The sequence below is a fragment of the Leptidea sinapis genome, chromosome 17, assembly GCF_905404315.1.
Source record: "Leptidea sinapis chromosome 17, ilLepSina1.1, whole genome shotgun sequence".
In the NCBI taxonomy this organism is placed as follows: Eukaryota; Metazoa; Arthropoda; class Insecta; order Lepidoptera; family Pieridae; genus Leptidea; species Leptidea sinapis.
Window position 1 is genome coordinate 451710 of NC_066281.1, and position 17256 is coordinate 468965.

Here is a 17256-nt window from a genome sequence, read left to right on the forward strand (position 1 = left end):
GTGAGAAAAATATACAAGAAACTCAACGGACACTGTTTTAAGTCAAGGAGTATTCTACAATGGCTGTAACATATATATAACAATTTAATTTGTAAGGTGCTACATCCAATATATGAATCGTGTTCCGAGTTCTAACCGTTTTAATACGCTTTTATAGAAAATTTATTTCATAAAAAAATAAATAATAGTGAAAAAAACTAAAAAGCACGCTTTATATAAAATTCAACTAAAAAATAGAAAATAAATTTAAATTGAAAATAGTGTAAAAAAAATAGATTTTATTGTAAAAAAAAGCGTGGGGTGTAGAAGAATTATTATTTTAATAATATCTTAAAAAGCACCCCACCCTTTTTTTTAGAATAAAATATATTTTTTTTTACACTATTTTCAATTTAAATTTATTTTCTATTTTTTAGTTGAATTTTATATAAAGCGTGCTTTTTAGTTTTTTTTAACTATTATTTATTTTTCATTTTTTAGTTAAATTTTCTATAAAAGCGTATTTTTAAAATTATTAAGTACTTTAACATCTATTCCTGCCTTATCGACTATAGACGAAAATTATATAAATTAACAAAAATCATATTTTGCAAATTGAAAAATTGAATAATTTTATCAAATTAGTGTAATGTCATCGGTCCTCGAAAAACTACAAAGTTTGAACGAAATCTAGCCAATCTAATCAAAGAAGTCGGTTACAAACATACAAACATACAGGTGAAGCTAATATCACGCGTATAAAAATAATGCAGGTTAAGCTGTATTAATATAAGATATCGTATATTGGATTAATCAACCAAAATAACGAAAACAAAGCTAATGTCTCAAGGAGAGTAAAAATAAATATACTTTAGTAATGAAAATTTTCAGAATTGACGAAGAAGTCAATAATAATCACATTAGTAGACAAATAATAAACTTCAGCCCAATTCTCTACTTAATTTATTTATCTCCCATCGTTTCAGCACTTTGGCGTTTGTTGCCATAATAATATAAAATGTATAAATGATACTAATCTTTAGAGGCAACATAAGCTGCAAGTTTTCCATACTTACGTTGTCGACAGTTTTCTCCTTGCTTTTAAAAAAACCTTCTTCAATCATATCATATATCTCTCTGTTTTTCTTTTTATTAAAATGCCTCAGCTAATGTAAAGTCGCATGCGAACATCTTATGATTATTCTGATAGAAATTTTAGTAAAAAGTAAGTTACCGATTGGTTCTTTCGTATACACAAACCTAAACCATAATAATTGAGTAAATTATATATATAAAAATGAATTGCTGTTCGTTAGTCTCGCTAAAACTCGAGAACGGCACTGGACCGACTTGGCTAATTTTGGTCTTGAATTATTTGTTAAAGTCCAATAAAAACAACAATTTTGTTTTCCTTTGATGTGTCCCCCGTCGTTCAGAAATCAAATTGAAAGAATAGTTTAAAATGAATAACTAACTAGATTTTATATCTATCTAACTTTCCCAGGAGGTAAAAAATAAACTTAGTTTTATATACAGAACAACGTCTGTCGGGTCATCTAGTATTTAAATAAATATTAAATTTGATTGTGTTATAACCTCATAAGACAGTTCAATATTATAGCTGTGTATGTATAGTTATAAATCCTTGTCTATAAAAGGGCCGGTAGAGCGCTCCGACTGAAAGCACGATCAAGCGTAACATTGCTCGCGAGCACGCACCGGTGCCGGCTCGCTAACGGTCCGCTGAATACTTATCCGCTAAATATAAAATGTTCTTTCTACCCTCATCTATGTAATATTACTTTGTAAGGATCGAGCAACACTTTTGTGGTGTTCATCACATTTCATTAGGTATTTCATGCACTTCTTTATTCCATTACAAGTACTTACGCAATATTTAAATAAGTCCTAAAATAGCACGCGATATTTTCTATAAAATCTATAATCTGGTAAACTATTAACCAATTAAATGATTTTATTTACAAGTGGCCACAAAAACGTTTTTATTTAACTAAGCAGTTGTTCCATACTGTATTATTTACATACATACACATATAGTCTCTTTCAAATTCGTAAACTAGTAACCAATTGAATGATTTAAATTAACAAGGGGCCACAAAACAGTTATTTTTATTTAAATAGTTGTTCCATTCTGTATTATTTACATAATACATACAGATATACTTGTCTAGTTCCTTCCAATACCATCAAACCTTTCATGCATGCTATTCAGTCTTTTTATTAATGATAATTTTTCATTTATCTCCTGTGGAATGAACAACTAGGCCCTCATTTCCTACACTTTGTTCCACATTTTCGCTATAAATTTCTGCAGTAAATCTATTGTCATGAATTCTCTCTACATGGATCAAACCACCTCCACATTCACTTCTTGATAACTGTCAAGTTACACTTTGGTGTGGAATTATTTAAAATAAATTAAAATTTTTTTTTATAACTATATAACTACCTATAGTTTTATTAACTACTATCTGACCCGGCAAATGTTGTTATGCCATATAAATTATTTTTAGAGTTCGTCTGTTTCTTGGACATTGCAAATTTACTATAGTACTCTAAAATAAACGTAGCCTAAGTTACTCCTTATTACATTAGCTACCTGCCAATAAAAATCCAGTCAAAATCAGTCCAGCCATTTCAGAGAGTAGCCGGAACAAACAGACGAGAAAAATGTTATTTTGGTGTATGTACCATATTATATATTATATTCATATACATGTAGTAAAAATGGTTATTTCAATATTACAAACGGGCACTCCAATTTTATTTATATGTATACATAAATCTTACAATATATAATTAATACCAAATTAAATTAATAAATTGTATGTCTAACCCTGTGATTAAACTTTTGAAAATATAGTAAGTAAATAAATACAATTGTTTTAATTAAGAAACTAGTGTATTGATGCAATACCTCTTGACCATATACAACATCATACAAGTTTTCATACATGATAAGATAATATTGATACATTCAGTCATGAATATAATAATCTGTTTATTGGACTATGTAGAATATATCACAAAGAGGTTTGTTAAATCTCAAAGATAAAGATTTACAATAAGAATGCAATTTGGATGTGGTGCCTACCACACATATCTATAAAATATTGGAATGGGAATTAATAAGGAATAATTTATAAATAGTCAATTATTAAAAAGCATACTGATTCATGAAAGACACTATGTTGTGGAGGGATATCAAATTAACTTTATTCATTTGGGTCAAAGAAAGTTACAAATGACAAAAGTTGTACAAACAAGGTTGAGCTTTAATGAGAAGAAGTGGCAAGAAACTCAATGCCACTCTTATATAAAACTTTATGTCAATAAATTAGACATAAAAATACAAGACAACTTTAATTTTAATAAAAATTAAGCCGTTTCCGATGAGTTATCCAACCACCACAAGTAGTAACCGTTCACAAGCATGACACACGGACCATCCAACACTATCTGAGCCATATTTTAGGGAAGAGAATGACACCCCACAGGCTATTTTGATCATTCACTTCATACAGTAGCATAGTGTTAATACTGTCACACTTATGCATTTCTAGTGCGGTTTTCTACACACTTCTAGTAGAAAAATTCTTGATTTTAGTGAACTAGCTCTTATTTACTATCTTAGAAACAACAATTAGTTTATTGACATACTCTTACAATAAAACTTATTTTTGGAAAATATGTTTGAGGTGAACTAATGTTGATTTTGCTTAGTTTCCTTACAATTTCACTGAATACTGGGTCTCATTCCACTCTGACCCAGCTTTATTTTATGTAACTTTGTCCTACGATTACCATTAAACAATTACAAAAACAGAAACTGCCTCCGACTTTGGAATCTGTTATGTTTCCTGAGAAATAATTCAGCATTGTCACTACAGCCATATAAAAAACCAATCTAGACCTATTTCAATTTAATGCACTGCAAGTTGAATGTAGCACATTTACAAAGATCTGAAAAGGTATTTTAAGAATTGAGAGCTGCATGATAGTTATATAATGTGTATTCCTAAAGAACTAGTTAAGTTTATTATTTGGTACTCATCCTCTGACATTCAAGCATGCTCTACTTTGTATATCACACATACAAAAGTTATCGGTGATTCCCATACGACTAACTTCGAGTAACTTTTAATATGGTTCATGATTTTGAGGATAATATGCTTGTACTGACTTTTAAGGCTAAAGGAGCACATGGCTCACAGTTAAGAGCAGGATCTGTCCATAGAAGTAATAACATGATCTTGTAGTACAATGATAAAACTAACCACATCTTACTGAGCCTATTCCCTGAGACTCAAATCTGAAATATTTGTGAATGTAATTAAGTTAAAGCAACAGGAACACAAAACTATTTATTATTTTTATTATTTCTATATTGAGGTCCTTGTAATCTGGTAATTATTTAAGATTTTTTTGTGTTGAATTCACAATTATACATGTCTCCCAGAGTAACTGTACTCCAGAGGTGTAAGCTTTCTGTGTGTCTCTTCTATTGTACATCCACAGTTTGCTAGGGTCGAAAGACAAATGCATAAAAGCATTCGTTCAAGCTCTATAAGTGTCAGGAAAGATGATTTTCAATTTAATTTTATTTAAAAGTAAAAAAAAACATTTAAATTGTGTTAGATCTTAATAATGAAAGTGTAGTGACTGCATTGATTGTACATGATGCATTTTTCTCAGTTTGGGTGTTTTTGTATAGAGGTGGTAGAAATTTTTAATGAAATAAATTCATAATAATAATTCATTCATAGATTGCATAATAATAATTCAAAAAATAATAACCTATTCATATAATTCAAACTCATGCAGAAAATATTTATTATATAGATGGATATTTATATCTACTTGAGTATTTCTCTTACTTTATTTATTTTAAAATTATATTCAGTAAGTAGCCAAATAACATTGATAGTTAAAATTTATAAAAAATTAGTACATAATTCAATTATTTGATTTAGAATTCCACATTTGTTAATTGTGTACTTGTTATTGGGAAGATGTAAACAACAGTAATTGTGACTTACCATTTGGTCCATATTTCTCTTGATTTCTTTTAATTTGATCTGGTGTCAGGCCTTTGTCTGGGTCTGCGCCAAAAAATCCAAGGACTTCGTCCACGGATTTCGAGTGAGCGTCCTCCATGGTGCTATTTCTAAGTTGCCGTCAGTTCTAAAAAGGCATGAACATAGGTTAGAATATGACAAGTCATCATTGATACAATGATCAATGAAATAATTTAGAGGTTATAATAAGTTTTCTGATGCTATGAAATAAAGACGAAATACCAAATACTATCGTGTTCTTCAATTAGTAGGTACAAAATATTGCTGATTTTTGCTCATCATCAAATAACTTTTTTTTGGATCTATGGAATTAATTTGTTAACAAAGTGCATAATTACAGTAACTCTACAATAAAAGTTTGTAGGTGTTGCATGCACTTAACTACTTAAAAACTACTTAAAAATTAAGTTTATAATTTTCTTGGTTACCGAAATTAATTTTATGATTAGCGATATCCTTTATTCAAGGGTCCGTTTCCCCAGCACTTCAACTCACCGTTTTTTTATTACATGAGCAAGGTAAAAATTATGTTCACTTTATATCAATGTTTTCTATATGATTTATCTTACTCCTAAATTTATAATAATTTAATACTTTTTCTCGTAAATATCATAAAACACTCAAACACGTATCCAACTGATCCGTCATTTTTTCATAAACTGACGTAGAAAATGTCATTGATCTTAGCGCCACCTGGTATACAGGTCATGCAATAATAACATCAACTGACGAACTTTTTTGAATTTACTTTCTTATTCTAGATCTAAAAAAATACTAAACAATCCGTCATGGTTTAAAAGTATGAATTTGAGCTAAATTTAAAAAAAAGCAGATCCAATATATGAGTTATAATTTTTCGGGTCGAATAAATGTGGTGCTTTGCAATAGGTCGAGGGTGTACCACGTGATACAATGCTATTTTCGTTCGTTGGGCGCTTAGAAAGTGCGGTATTTTTAAAATGTAGAAACGGCTACAAAATTTTCTTCCGCGTTATGTAACACTATCACTATAATTTTGTCACTAATTCTCCTTAAAATTATTATTACGTCACTGTACTTCACTTGACGGATATGCACTCACGATAAAATTGGTTTGTATTAAAGAGCCACAGATTAGAACTTACTGAAAATATTTTTTTCGACAGCTTCGGGAAGGAAAGAAGAAATGAGAGTGACGCGGGAGATGTTTTCCCGCCGCGCCCCGAGTATCGACTCCCGGGCTAAGAGCGACAATTTTAGAGCAGCGCGGGCGCGGCGGAGGGACATCGACGAAGATTTCTTTAATTATTTTGGCAACAGTACTCGATGGCATAGTAGAGTTGCTTTCCAGGGTTGCATGTCGCGCTGCCATCGTCGACCGTTCTAAGATGATCTTTTTATAGAGATTGCCCGGGTCAAGTACCCAGAATATTATGGGTATAAAGTTTTTTTTATTGAATAACCTGATGTTTCGATATATTAAATATATGACTTCCTTATTTCAATAAATCCCTTTTTTGACGTTTCTTAGTAAAGTTCTATTTTTATAGTATATTTTGTTATCGTAACCCACTAATAATTTCACTACCTGACAGCGTTCAGGGCCGAAAATTTACTGTCACCTTGACCTTACACTTCATTTGGGATAATTATTAGCATATTTAAAATGTATGACCCACAGTATGTCTAAAATGCGTACCTACCTCGTTTGCCATTTTAAAGTGTACCTAATGTTATTTGTTGCAAGTATTTTTTGTAGTTTAGGTGCCACGATTTTGTTGGAGTTTGAGTAATTAGGTATTAGTTACAATTTATCTTACAAGAATGCTAGAATATTGGCGTCATCTAGTTGGAACAGTTCCGACGCTTCGACATTGGTGAAGGCACGCGCTGGCAACGATGGACGGCGTCTGACAATGATCTATGATCATCTTTCATTTATGTTATACATTATATTGGCATTTATAATAAATATACATAGATGTATAAAGAAAATAGGGGTTTGACCATCCATAATCTCAAAACTACTGATCATATCGGGACGTTACTGAGACCATCCGACGCGAATTTTTTCGCGTTTTACTGCATCAATTTCATTAAGCCTTTCCTCATCTTTTTTGTGGCTTAAGAGCCCCATTTTATAAAAGCAGAAAGTTTGTCAGCGCATGCTCCCACCACAGGTAAGAACGATGGACCATTATGGAGTTTGGGTTACAGTGGCTTTGGCAGGTTAACGGTACTAAAGGTGGCAAAACGTATGGCAAGAGGTTGGAACTATCAAAAGTGTCTGGCTAGTGAGGAAACATCATCTACTTATTAGCCAAGTATTATATATCAAAATTATAATTTGATGAATATCAAGGGTGTCTGGCAAGGGGTTCCCACGATGTTTAGTGTCTAGCAATTAATAACGTGATTTTTAATAATATTCTAGAGGTAATACCGAAAATTCGCACTTTTATTATTTGATGTATTTAGATCGGTATTTTATACACCTTTAGTACCTGCCAAAGCCACTGTAACCCAAACTCCATAATAATCCATCGTTCTTACCTGTGTTGGGAGCATGCGCTGACAAACTTTCAGCTTTTATAAAATAACGTAGGTCTGGGGTCCACGGGCTCTTGCTCTATTGGATTTACTTTTATAAACATTTTTTTGCTATATATATAAGAGAAATATAGGGTTCCACTGACGCACCACTACTCAAAATTCTGAACGTAATATATTAATAAAAATAAAGTTAAATGTTATAATTAATTAATAAGTATTGGAGTGCTTGCTTTTTATTATTATGACATTACCAAAGAAACTTCTCTGTGGTATTACTATTTAAATGTGGAAGTTAGAAGCTTAATTTTTATAAATGTGGTTGTTTTGCAAACCAAATTAGCAATGTCTTTCTTGAGCTTACTGTATGTTCCACCGTGTATATATGGCAAGAAAAAAAATTATTAGTATAAGACAATGTCTCGTTTTAACTCTTGATTAGTTTTATCTGTGATCAATTTGAAGGCACTGTTTTTTTGGAGATAGTTAAGATTTGTGTTAATTATGTTATATGTACGCAATGGTTCCGAAAATAAACACATTCACAAAAAATTGTACACGAAATTAGTATAGATTATCTGTAGTTTTGTATTTAAATGCAGGCATTTTACTAAAATTTTGTCACGTATATCATACAAAAAGATTGAAAATTGGACTTCCACAGATTAACGAATAATATTTACCGGAGTTATTTATTTTACATTATAAAACCATTTGAATCAAGAACTTTAATTTTACTCTTACTACTTATCTAATCTGGTGCACATTATTATTAATGACTACCGTACCAAACTTATTATTAATTATTTCATTCTCTAGTTTCATGGTACGTGGATGAAAGATGCAAATTTCAATCTAGATTCGTATTATTTTATCATTCCCTAGAACTTTAACTGAAACGGGGCCGCGCGTCAACGACTTTTGAACGAAAAGCTCGCAAGAAGTCACCAATACTGTTCTTCCAAATCTAAAATATTGACGATCTGGTGAATATCGCTGGAATAGGTTTCATGAGGGCAGTGCAGGACCGTCATGGCGATCTTTGGGGGAGGCCAGCAGTGGACGTCTTACGGCTGAAATTATGATTAACGGGGCGGAGAGGCAGTGCTGTGCAATGAACAAGGGATGCCAGATCAATAAGTTTGCCTAGCGAGTTATGAATATTGTTATGAAATGTACGAACGCACACAATAATTGAAATTTGTCAATTTTTTTGTGGCATGTGTACTTATCTATGCACGCAAGAATTTATACTTCTTTGGCCTAACAAAGCAAAAATCCTGCAAAGATGGCTTTGACAATTAATTATTAAATAACGAATAGGGCTGTATGGGCTTGAACCCTTTGCCAATCCTAAAAAAGTGTGTGTGTACTTATGTATACACGCAAGAAGTTATACTTCTTTGGCCTTAGATAGTAAAAATCCTTAAAATTATTTATTCATCGTGCTATTCCACGTTTGTAGAATGAAAAAATATTGTAAAAACTTACAACGATGGCTTTGACAATTAATTATTAAATAGCGAATACGGCTGTACGGGCTTGAATGCTTTGCCGATCCTAATAATGGACGAAGAAACCAAAAAAAAAAAAATAACGAATGTCGCAAACGTCAGAAAATTTTAGGAACCAACTTCACCCTGTTACTTTTGTGTTACAGTGATCTTAAAATTTCTCTCTCATCATATTATCATAACGCGCCTAAAGAAGTATAACTTCAAAAATATGTAGTTGTACTTAGTATTATTAACCTCGTTTTCTCTTCTGCTATGTAGTTTTAAGCACACACCTTTTGTTTTTTATTAATTACTATCGGTTTCTTGACTACATAATACAAAGTTCTCCGCCGCGTATTACTGTTCGCGACAAACTCAAAAATTACTACACCAATTTTTATGCTGTTTTCACCAAGGGATAGCGTGGTTGTCGAGGTATGTTTTAGTGCATAATTTGTTTAGGTTTTGTATACAAAGTATAGATATATAAACGATATTTGTTGGAGGAGTCGGAAAAAATAAGCCGCCTGACCTTTCAAATAAAAGAAATAAACTCTTTGAAAATATAACAAAATATATTATTTAGGTCGTATATAGGTCTACAGAAAAGCCCGAGACGCCAATATGGCTATCTCTGAAGGCAAAGACAACTATATTCATTTTAATACTTGGCAATTACCTACTTATGAAGCGGAAAAGTAAAAGTTGTTTAAACAAATTGGTTAAACATAAACCCAAATTCTTTTTTATTATTACATATTATAAAAATATTCAGAAATATGATTGTGTTTCATTTTAACTCATTTACACATTTCCAGTGGCTTTTGACTATAATATTCCGGAATTCTTGCATCATTTTTTTTACTGACTGAACAGCGTCTGTTGGGTCATTTGATACAAATGAATTCAAATGCGACCGAAGTGAAAAATGTCAGCCTTGTATTGAAAGCCGTGAGAATATATTTAGATAGTGAAAATAGAAAATGAGAGAGCAACGGTTGAATGCCAATGTTACCGTCTATTTCTGTGGATGAAATAAAAACGTATTAAATAAAAAACTAACTCGAAGTAAAGCTGCTTACTCTAGTGTTTTTAGTGGTATATTATAAATCATATATAATTGTATGGTCTCGATAAATTCTGTGTCTTTGTGAATATTTTTATGAAGCTTCTAGTTATCACTAATAAGATATATTTACTGTGTAATATAATTATGTAATTTACATTTTCTTTTAACTAAGCATCAATTTATTTTATTTAGTGAGCATGATTTTTTTAAATTTATGTTAGACCAACAACAACTTTTTGCGTTTACAATATCCACACTATCATAAACAGTACCAGTACCTATAAGTAAAGTTTTCAACGAGCACATAATTTTCGAATTATATTTCGATTTCATTCATATTTAAATCATATTCAAAAAATTTAAACCATACATGCATACAATCAAGATTCCATCTCATGTTGAAAAAATACTTTTAAGTAGGAACTAGGAACTCTTCATTTCATTAGAAAAAAGTGTAAACTGTCTTTATTAGAAAATTCTAAAGCCTAAGAAATTCTCAAAAGGGACAGAAATGTCTTAGAAAAATAAAGGGTTGTGAAAGCAATATGTGGGAATCTCTAATCGGTTATCGCTGCTGTATTTTAAATTTATTATTTTTATAGCCTGAGGTCGGTCACTCCATTCACTAAAAAAAAAATTTATTGAATTAATTAATTTATTATATTCCATTCACTATTTGTGGTATCATTATGAAGGTAATTTACGTAATAGGTATAGGTATAGTAAGTAACCTTTACCACATAGACGTCTTTTAACAATTCTTTTGGATTTCGTAACACTTTTTGTTTCTTACATTTTATGGTATTTTATGTAGTTAAAGCACATACATTTTGTTCAGCAAGACTGCTGTTAAACGTACGGCAAGTACATTTTATGTTCTTTACCATATATTTTTTAATTTTTTTAAATGTACTGGCAGGTTCGAATAAAACAGTATAGAACAAGACAATCAGCATACAATATCGAAAAAATAACGAACCGTCAAAATATTATTTCAAACTGTACAAGCATTAATCATTCATTTTATATTGAATGAAATAGAACGGTGAGGGCAGTCAGTATCATGAAACATTCTGGGAATAGATATAGAGATCCACGCTGAAACAAGCTTTTAAAATTCCTAGATAATATAACGAGCCAATGTCGGCCATTGCGCACACGCCCGATGTAACCACTATCAAAGAGCAAACGAAAGGCTATTCGTCATACTGAAAATAAACGGGCGAAGGTAATAATCGAAATAGAATTATTGTACTTGAGTTTTGAGTGTGTCGTAATGATACGCTCTGCCAACTGCACCTTGTCATTGTAACGAGAGGTACCCTGATTGATGTTACATGTACAATATAATATGTATTACATCTTTATATTTATACTACCCTGGTAACATGTCGCTTGTGTTATACTATATACTTAGATAATTTATACGTCTGGATTGAGCCTCTAGAGTCTAGGCAACCGATGAAAACAGGCCAGGCTTATTACTTTAAAGTGCGTGACGATCGACGTCTTACACTATTTATCTTTTTCACCAGTGAGAGCTCCTTTGCACAGGATTCCGGCTAGATTATGGGTACCACAACGACGCCTTTTTCTGCCAGGAAGCAGTAGTATGTAATATTACTGTGTTTCGGTCTGAAGGGTGCTATAGCTAGTGAAATTACTGGGCGAATGAGACTTAACACTTTATGTCTCAAGTTGACGAGCGCAATTGTAGAGCCGCTCAGAATTTATGGGTTTTTCAGCAGGGCGTATCATTTACTATCAGCTGAACATCTCGTCCCATATTTTTATAGAATAAAATACACTCGCAATTTGTATGTCACTTTGCGTTAGTGTTCGTCCATGGCTTAAAACAGAGCTTAACGGTCAACCTAAATTGTTTCGACGTTTTCACAGGTGTCACAGTCTATCTAGACGTATAAATGATCTAAGACTATATAAAACTAAATAGAAATGGCACTGTCCATGGAATCATCAATAAGTAGCCTATACTTAGACCAGTGTCGATAATTTTTAAAACCAAAAAAAAAAATAATAGTAGGATGAAACCCATTGGAAATGGAAGAAAATATAACAAAAAAAGATTTTTAACCAAAAAACAACCGCCTTCAAAAACACTATTCCAAAACAATAGATATAATGTGCACTAAAAAGTATAAAAATAATTGCGTATTTTTATACAATCTAATTTATTAATCTAATTCTAGTTACGATTATTGTTATTTTTAGAATCGGTGTCCTTCGGCCGCAACCCGCTCTCGCCTCTCGCCTCCTCACGACTCAAGCACATCTCACCTATAACTATGTAGGCAGTAACAAACCTATGTTGGATGACACCGACTCCAAAAATTACAATAATCGTAACTAGAATAAGATTAATAATTTAGATTGTATAAAAATACGCAATTATTTTTATACTTTTTAGTGCACATTATATCTATTGTTTTAGAATAGTGTTTTTGAAGGCGTTTGTTTTTTTGTTATTTTTATTTTATTTTATGATTTTTAGTGAATATGAAGTACACTAAGTAACAATTTGTCTGAATATGTGTTAATATACAAAGATTTTCAATGCAGCAATGAACGTAAGTACTTTGCAATTTGATTACAGACAGTGTTCCGTTACTTTGTCATGGATTCCGTTATCAGAACCTAACCAAACTCTCACCAAACTATATTTGAAGTATATGCTTTCCAGTAAAAATAAAATAAAATAGAATAATCGAAATCGGTTGGCGCGATATTGAGTTATTCGTAAATTTATCATCCACTTATGTATAGCAAAATTTAAGACTTTTATGGTTTTCTCATGGATTCCACTGTCAGATCTGGACCAAATTACAATAAACAAAATATTACATTTGAATTTGGAATCTTCTTTTTGAATGATTGTTCATTGAGTTTTCTTCATTTTGGCGCCAATACATCAAGGGTAAATCTCTTGATCAAGGGTAAAAAACGGTTTAAAAGATAACTTAGGACTTGCAACCTATAAGAGACGTACTGGTAATTTCTTAACTGATAATTAAAAAAAAGAATAGGGTTGTAAACTCGAAACAACTACTGAAGCGGTAGGTCACAGAAAAATTTTGTTTACGGATGAGAACATTTTTACAATTGAGCAAGATTTTAACAAAAAAAAGACCGTATTTATGCTCAAAGCTCTAAGGAAGCTTCCCAATTAGTGGACAGAGTGCAACGTGGGGACTTCAGTAATGGTTTGACGGGGTAATTATTAGTAGCTATGAAGGAGTGACTGAGCCATACTTTTGAGAAAAAGGCAGCAAAACATCGGCGCAATTGTATAAAGATACCATTCTTGAGAAGGTAGTGAAGACCCTTAACAACACCATGTTCCTTCATGGTTCTTCCAGCAAGACTCGTCACCGGGTCATAAAGAGTTAAGACATATTTTTCTGTGACCTCCTTTTGCGTACCGCTTCAGTAGTTGTTTCGTTGGAAGTCCTAAGCCATCTTTTAAAATGAAACTTCTTAGCTTAGGGTAGAGATGTTCCCATTTCTATAGAAATGGATTCTACATTACTGATAGAGTAAATCGTATCACTTTCGTTATTCGTGACTATTTGCAAGAATTGGATGCTTTTGATTTGGTTGTACCTATACTAGACATATGAGTTTACCGAATGTATAGATAAGTAATAAGCGAAATGAGTACAAGGTTTTTGTTTTTGTTTTAAAATATTTGGTTATCATAATATCTACTAAAGATTTTGGAGAAGTTATAATTTATCGTTCTGAAACTATGAAGAACAGTTTTCAGTCAGTAACATTTTTATTGTAAACCGACTAGCTAGTTGAAGTACCGTGCCTTATTAAAACCGCCGTAAAAATTGCAGTTTATGTATCTCTATCCTATATTGTATTTCAATATCCTATTTATCTCTATATAGTCATTCTATCAGTAACTTATATTTTTGAAAATGGTTGATATGCAACCGCAGCTCGTAATTGTAGGTGAATGATTTATAGAGTAGACATACAGGATATTTGTATGTGAACTCTATAAAACCCAAGGACACTCTAGCCAGCTAATTCAAAACGTCCCCATTTGAAACCTCTTTAGGTCCTTCCTCAACAAAGTCTTTCGACCGAATGCTAGGCCGCTATAACTTGCATCTCTCTTGTCTTCATTCCAGGTGGCCTAAGCTTACCATTAAAGACTTTTGGCTTGACCATGTAACTCTGGTAGAGTCAATCATAATGTGACCGTGGGCTGGGACTCACAGTGACGAGTATTACAGAGGGTTTCATTGATAGGCTAACCATTCTTCATGGAAAAAAGAAAGCCGACGGAGAATCCGAAACGAACAAAACTAAGTCCGGTTTCACCAATGACACTTAAAACTGAGCTTAACAAAACTCAGTTTTACGTAACCGAGTTCAAATGCCAGTCTTGATCTTAATTAAACAGGAAGCGATGTCACAAATACTTATTGAGCGTGTTGACGTAAATGGAGTTTATATACTGTCATAAACAATAGAATGTATCAAATACCTGTCGAAACTGTCATCGATAAGTATGAACAAAATCAAATTTGTTATATGTCAATGTTTCTGTAACGGTAACGACAGTGGCAGCTCTTGAATGCGATCAAATATGTTGAATGTCCAAAATTCGTTGGTGATTATTTTAACCTCGTTAGAGTAATAGTGTTCTGTGATTTAAACGCGTTTGACTACTGCTGCATTCAGTTTGTGTTGGTGAAATCCGAATTGAATCTATAAACTCATTTACAGTCTTAAGCTTAGTTCAAAGTCATATCACATTCGACTTCAATGGTGAAATCGGGGCATAATCATAATTCATGCACACTGTACCAGGAACACTCACTTTTACAATATACAGCTGACCCAGCATACGTTGTATAGCCAGATAATATATAAAAAAATGGGGTGTAAAAAATAGATGTTGGCCGATTCTCAGACCTACCTATGTACCTATCATACAAATCGGTGCAGCCGTTTGGGAGCAGTTTAATAACAAACACCGCTAAACGAGAATTTTATATATTAGATTACGTAAATACTCATGTAGGGGTATAGTTTGATAGTCGTCTCTTAGGTGTGTTAGTAGAAGACTAGGGAAGTTTTCTGCTAGCTAAGTTTCAACCTTTTATTTCATACTTTTTAATGCCACAATTTTTCAAGACTCGTGGCGTGATGCCATACATATTATTTATAAGCAAAGGTGATATAATATTTCAATTGAATTATATAACATCGTTACCACAAAATAATTCTTGAAAAGCCACTAGTCTTAAAAGCAACAAATATTACATTTAATTCGTGTTATAATGAAGGAACAATATTTAAGAATCAACGAGAGGTATAATGTCATAACACTAAAAGCTTCCTGAACCTTCTTCCAACAATAATATTCAAAATATTGTTCATGTAATTTTAGATCGATATTATCTCTAATTTCGATTGCCTAGTATAATAATATGTTTATTTTGCTAACTGACGTCTGTCATAAGACGCCAACGCTCTGCTTATTACGATTGCGTTGTGGAGAGACGAAAATATTGCTCGAATGTGACGCAAATATCAAACAAGACTGTTATTTATAATTTATCTCTAAGTTATTAGTTCAAATGTTTATTGATTTCAAATGCTTCTTTATTTTCTATCGAGCTCATAATTTGATGGGTGATCTTGATAGAGTTATTCAGAGTTTTATAGGAAAAGGAAGTTTAAAAATGCTATAAAATATTAGAAACTGTGGTAAAGTACTATGACGAAGAATATGATCGTAAATCTTTCAAGAATCACGTAATTAAACAATTATTGATTAATTTATTCGAAATTAGTTGGTTTGCGTGTTTTAAAGAAGATAGATATTCTTATTAATATTTAATAAAGAGTCTAATACTCAACGTAGGTAATTCTTCAGTAGGTTTTTCAACAAGAAATTCAACGACGGTTTTTATAATTGTTGATATATCTGCAGAAATATTAATGATTTTACCTACCGACTTTTTGTTGTATTGGTATTTGAGAGTTTTCCAATATAAATATGCTTACGTTTTAAAACTATCATGCAGGAAAATATTAAATATAACCTTCTAAAACACTCAACACACACACAACTATGTTACAATGCTCTGAATGCCAGCATTTCTAGACATCATTTAAAAAAATATATTTACGACGAAATATCTTTTTGTGAACGAACAGAACAAACTCCATAACTAAGATAGTTATTACTAACGCAAAATTCACAGACAAGATCTTCAGAAATGAAGAAATGATCCAGAATCGTAATTGAACTAATTTGAAATCTAGCAACACTGGCTCAATTGAATCACTACATAGCAAGCACACTACGATAAAACTGTTCTCTTTTCGAAGTAAATCCAAAGCTTTACACTGTAACAATCCTTTAAAAATCCGTGTCCCTTTTCCGTTAAGGCATCACTAACACAAGAACACTGCACAAGTTGTAGCTCAACACCGGCACGAATTCAAACAAACTTACCGTATCACTTATCACTTGGTCCCAATCACAGGTTTAAAGTGTTATTAATCATTAATTTATTAGTAACTATTGGTATTATCGGAGGTGGTTTGCGCGCCCCATGAGGAGTGCGTCTGGACAGTGGCACGGCGAGCGTGGGATCAGAATTACACCTTCTTTTATAAGCTTCGCTCGGGGTTACGGGAACCTTGCCAGCGGCGACATCACTGCACTGATACAACAATAGTGAGTTCGCTTCGTAAGTCACCGGGACCGACTAACACAATGTGATAAAGTTCAAAATTGAACAGCTTTCTTAATTGCGAGCGAAAAAAGTCTTGTTTGAGCATTAACGTCTGTAATTTCTTGACCGTAGTTTTAATTTTCAATTATACACAATACTATTGCATTTCTTACATATTGAAAGATATTATTTATAGCAAACCTAATTGGTTTCGCGAATGCTCCGAGGCACCGCAGATGTTGCTAGTAATAGATTCGTTAACTATTTTTTTTACATCTTCTTTCTATTTGCGTGGTAGCATTACGGTCAACGTAAAACTGAGCATTTCATAATTATTATTAATGTTTTTATGGAAGAGG

General features: G+C 32.2%; 1 protein-coding gene across 4 annotated transcripts in view; it reads right to left on the reverse strand.

The window, feature by feature from the left end:
* Positions 1-16840, reverse strand: part of LOC126969104 (calcium-transporting ATPase sarcoplasmic/endoplasmic reticulum type) — a 37679-nt gene extending 20839 nt beyond the window's left edge. For 3 of the 4 annotated variants that reach the window (XM_050814410.1, XM_050814411.1, XM_050814408.1), the window contains exons 1-2: positions 6203-6369; positions 5040-5184 (exon numbers count right to left, since the gene is read on the reverse strand). In XM_050814410.1, the coding sequence (XP_050670367.1) occupies positions 5040-5157 (118 nt within the window). In that variant the 5' untranslated portion in view covers positions 5158-5184; positions 6203-6369. Of the gene's footprint in view, positions 1-5039; positions 5185-6202; positions 6370-16674 lie in introns of those variants that run through there. The other variant, XM_050814409.1, reaches the window with a different exon arrangement.
* Positions 16841-17256: the final 416 nt, after the last annotated feature.